Below are 4,629 nucleotides of genomic sequence, written 5' to 3'. Positions count from 1 at the left end.
AGAGAGAGAGAGGTGCCGCGGTGGTTTGGTGTACATAGTAAGTCGTGTTGACGCTGGTGGTGTAGAGGCTGCTTGGTAGTAATCGTGTTGGTCATGACGATGATGCTGGTCAGTAGTCGTAGACTCGTGTTGCTGAATGTGGCGACGGCGGTGGTCATCGTTGGCTGGACGAAGCTGTTGAAGTGGTCGCTGGCTGATTGTTGCTGCTGCTGTCGTGTGGTACACGGAACAGTCTCTAAGAGAAACTGAACCGAGACCAATTTGGTGGGTATGAGTTGATCTATTTAAGGCGTTAAGGGGGCTCCAAGACGGTAGTAGGAAAACACTATCACGTGACCTTATTAAGGGCTGTGATTGGTCAGTTTGCGTTCTGGCGGGAACGGTTCGAAGAAGTTGCCGATTCGAATAATGATCAGTCACGTGATGACAAGGTTGATGTTTTCCGCTACGTCCGCGTTTGTTTATAATTAAATGAGAAGAATGGCGATAGCAGTTTTGTATCTAATGGCGGTAGGTAGTTTTGTATGTAATGGCGATCGAGGTGTTAGAGACGATAGGTAGTTTCACTACACTGCTAACATGGCTACTGTGCGAGCTTCCCACACATTACAACAAACATATATTATGCTGCAGACTTCCATTCAACAAAGAGCTCATAAGCGAGGATTTTCAACGCCATGCAGCTCACGATGCTTATTAAAGGCTTTCCACTACAACCCTAATCTTCATTATGATTGCCACCCAGATATGAACATTGGAGATATGTCCACCACTTGCTCTTTCTGCAATGCTAATAAGTGGTCAAGAGAAACTCCTGTGCTGTGTTGCGCTAATGGAAAAGTTAACCCCACTCCACTGCAGGATCCACCACAGCTGTTAAAGTCACTCTACGCTGGCACAACTACAGAGTCGAAACATTTCCTCAATAACATCCGGAAGTACAATTGTGCATTCCAAATGACATCTTTCGGCGCTAATGTTGTTCAAGAAGGTGGGTTTATGCCAACTTTCAAAGTGCAGGGACAGGTTTACCATAGGATGGGATCGCTCGAACCTGCTGAAAATCAAGATACTCAATTCCTTCAACTGTACTTTGTAGGTAATTTACATGAACAAGCCACCCGACGAAACTCCATTTCCAATGGCACTAAATTTCAATTGATAATGCAAATACAAGAACTTCTACACCAGACAAACAGCTACGTACGCAGCTTCAAGTATACCTTGGAAACAGAAGCTTCTTCTAATTTCAATGTCATCATAGATGCTTAGAAAAGACCATCTACAGAACATGCAGGCCGTTACAATGCACCCACATGCAATGAAATAGCTGTACTTCTTCACGTGAATAGCACAATCCCAGAGACATTGTCCTTAGGCGACGTGACACCACCCTCCAACGAATTACAGAAACACACAGATCATACGATACACTTCTGTTTGTTAACGGTGAGGATGGCTACCACGTCGGTCTACCACAGCAACATCCCCAAAATCGTAATGAACATCTCAACTAGCCAGTATCCGATTTATGACACGAAACAACTCCTGTAATCACCTCCACCAGTCTCGAGAGCTGTTTCATCAATTTGCAGTTGATATATGCACAAAAATGGAATCAGAGAGATTGTGTTTCATCAGATCACATCAACAAAAATTGCCCTCTGACAGCTACATCCATCTCCGAGATGCCATCAACAAGGATGCTGCTCCAACAGGCATATGAAGACTTTGCATCTTGCCTTCCACATACACTGGAAGTCCCCGATATATGCATGAAAGAACACAGGATGCAATGACCTCTGTCCGCCATTACGGCAGGTCTGACCTGTTCATAACTTTCACATGCAATCCCAAGTGGAGGGAGATTCAGGCCGAACTCTTCTTCGGTCAAAAGCCTAAAGACAGGCATGACCTCCTCGCCCGAGTTTTCCATCTGAAGTTAATCACTCTCAAGGAGCTCATAAAAAAAAAAGGGCAAGTCTTTGGACCCATACAATGTACACAATCGAATGGCAAAAGAAGGGGCCTTTCACATGCTCATATCCTGCTTTGGCTCTCAACGAAGATCAAATCCACTGACATCGACAAGATAATCTCTGCAGAGCTTCCTGATCCAGCTTTAAAAAGCAAACATGGTACATGTGGGCGTGGATTCAACATAAACTCACCGCGCTTGAAAGACAGCGTATGTTCAAAAAGTTTTCCACGGAGGGTCCTACAAGAAACTCAGATAGGTGCTGATGGGTATCCATCATACAGACGAAGAGAACCGGAAGACGGCGGTTTCACAGCAACTATCAGACAGCACGAGATTGCTCACTCCTATCAAAGACCTTCAATGCCCACATCAACGTTGAGTTTTGCAACTCCGTTAAGTCCATAATAAAGTACGTTTGCAAGTATGTGAACAAAGGTTCTGACGCTGCAATGTTTGGACTTCAACAAGAATACTATCAGGATGAGGTGACGCACTACCAGGTGGAATGGTATATAAGTAGCAACGAGGCTTTCTGGCGCAACTTTGGCTTCCCGCTTCACCAACGACACCCCGCCATTCAACAGCTTGCAGTGCACCTGGAAAACGGTCAAAGAGTGTACTTCACCGATGCTAATGCTTCTTTATTGGCTGAGGAGTCAAGGGATAGCACACTCACTGCATTCTTCAAGCTTTGTCAAATGGATCCATTCGCTCAAACCTTGCTGTATCCAGATTCCATCGTACTACACTTGGAAGCTGTCATTTTGTGCGAGACTGCACATTTTGTCGTCAACATCCTGAGAATAGCGCGTATTATCAATATTTGTAAACAGCAAGGCGTCGAGCTGGCAGAAACATTAGCACGCCGGGCGAAATGCTTAGCGGTATTTCGTCTGCCACTACGTTCTACGTTCAAATGCCGCCGAGGTCGACTTTGCCTTTCATCCTTTCGGGGTCGATAAATTAAGTACCAGTTGTGCACTGAGGTCGATCTAATCGATTTAATCCCTTTGTCTGTCCGTGTTTGTCTCCCCTATGTTTAGCCCCTTGTGGGCAATAAAGAAATAAGAAACGTTAGCACGTCGGGTGAAATGCTTAGCGGTATTTCGTCTGTCCTTACGTTCTGAGTTCAAATTCCTCCGCGGTCGACTTTGCCTTTCATCCTTTTGGGGTCGATAAATTAAGTACCAGTTGCATACTGGGGTTGATCTAATCGACTGGCCCCCTCCCCCAAAATTTCGGGCCTTGTGCCTACAGTAGAAAAGAATATTTTTAAACACGTGTTATGTCTCCGGTAATTTTCTTTCATGTAGATAAATGTTTATATTAATTTTAAAGAGCAAAAACAGTTTTAAATCTCCGAGTGAGATGTTGGCAATTAAACCTTAATTTGAAAGAGTTATCAGCACACTTTGCAACCACCTCAATGCTCAATGACAAAAAGAAATGAGTAAACAAGAATGCTGTTAACACGTGCTTCCTCGCAGACTTTTCAAAGAATGTTACTATGGCAACAGGCAAAAGAATTCTCATGTTTCCGCTAGTTGCTATCGGAACAGACATGATTGTGTTTGTGCCTTATGATTGGCTAAAATTACCAAAATTTTCAAACTTTAATAATTAATAACTCTTTATTTATAGTGAAAATTACTTTCACGTCATTAATTAGTCTATAAAAGTGTATAATTACACTGAATATGAAATCAATTCGAACAGAAAATTGACGCCGGCAGCTGCTGGCAAAACAAACAGAAAGGACCCCGAAAAACTTCTATTTTCCAAAATTCTGTTTTTTAAATATACAAAAATATTTTCAATCAGAAATAAATAAGTAGAATAAAATAACAACACAGGAGACTTTACTACCAAATGTACATATTTTCCGAATTCATACATAAAAAAGAGAAGACATTCGCTTCAAGTCAAAAATATTCATCATCATCATCATCATCACCACCGCCAAGACTGTGACTAGCAATAAAATCACCATTACTACTACCAACAGCAACAAACTCAACCTCATTTATCATCATCGTATTCACGATTAAAGCTGAATTGCAGAAGAAAATAAATGCCGACTTCGGAATCCCCCTTACCGAAAAGGTCGAAATCTGTAAAAAAAAAAAAAAAAAAAAAACTGGGTTGGATGCTTATTGTACACCGTCAAAAATATAACCGATGGGTCTTTGTCCACTTTCGAACTTGGGTGGGAGGGGGGTTCCGAGGGGGTGTTTTGTCCAAGTGGGGGTTTTGTCCTACACTCAAAAATTGTACCTAAGATTATCTTTAATAGACGAGATAAACGTTGGTTTCAAACTTTGGCACAGGGGCCAACAATATCGAGGGAGGGTTAAGTCAAATGCGGGCCAAGTTCCAGTAATAATTCGCCATCATAATGTCTGTATTTCTCTCCGTGGAAACCAAAAACAAATTTCGCAAAAAAATTGTATTTAAAAAATGCGGGGAGGGAGGAGGGGATGTAAATTTGGAAATACCGATTTTTTGTCAGAATCGGAATCTCCGTTACCAAGAACGTCGGAACGCGAAAAAATTCTTTTAAAAAGATGGTGGGATGTACATCTTCGCTAAAAATATAACCGAGGGAGTTTTATCCAGAGAGGTTTTGTCCGAGGGGTTTAGTCCGAGGA

General features: G+C 42.3%; 1 protein-coding gene across 1 annotated transcript; it reads left to right on the top strand.

Moving 5' to 3' along the window:
- Positions 1 to 1,795: 1,795 nt before the first annotated feature.
- Positions 1,796 to 2,386, top strand: LOC149130531 (uncharacterized). Its single transcript, XM_089343790.1, has one exon. The coding sequence runs from the start codon at positions 1,796 to 1,798 to the stop codon at positions 2,384 to 2,386; it is 591 nt and encodes a 196-aa protein (XP_089199916.1).
- The last annotated feature ends 2,243 nt before the right edge of the window (positions 2,387 to 4,629 follow it).

The sequence above is a fragment of the Octopus bimaculoides genome, chromosome 28 (assembly GCF_046866305.1).
Source record: "Octopus bimaculoides isolate indiv1 chromosome 28, ASM4686630v1, whole genome shotgun sequence".
NCBI lineage: Eukaryota > Metazoa > Mollusca > Cephalopoda > Octopoda > Octopodidae > Octopus > Octopus bimaculoides.
This window is presented reverse-complemented; position numbering and strand designations above follow the sequence as displayed.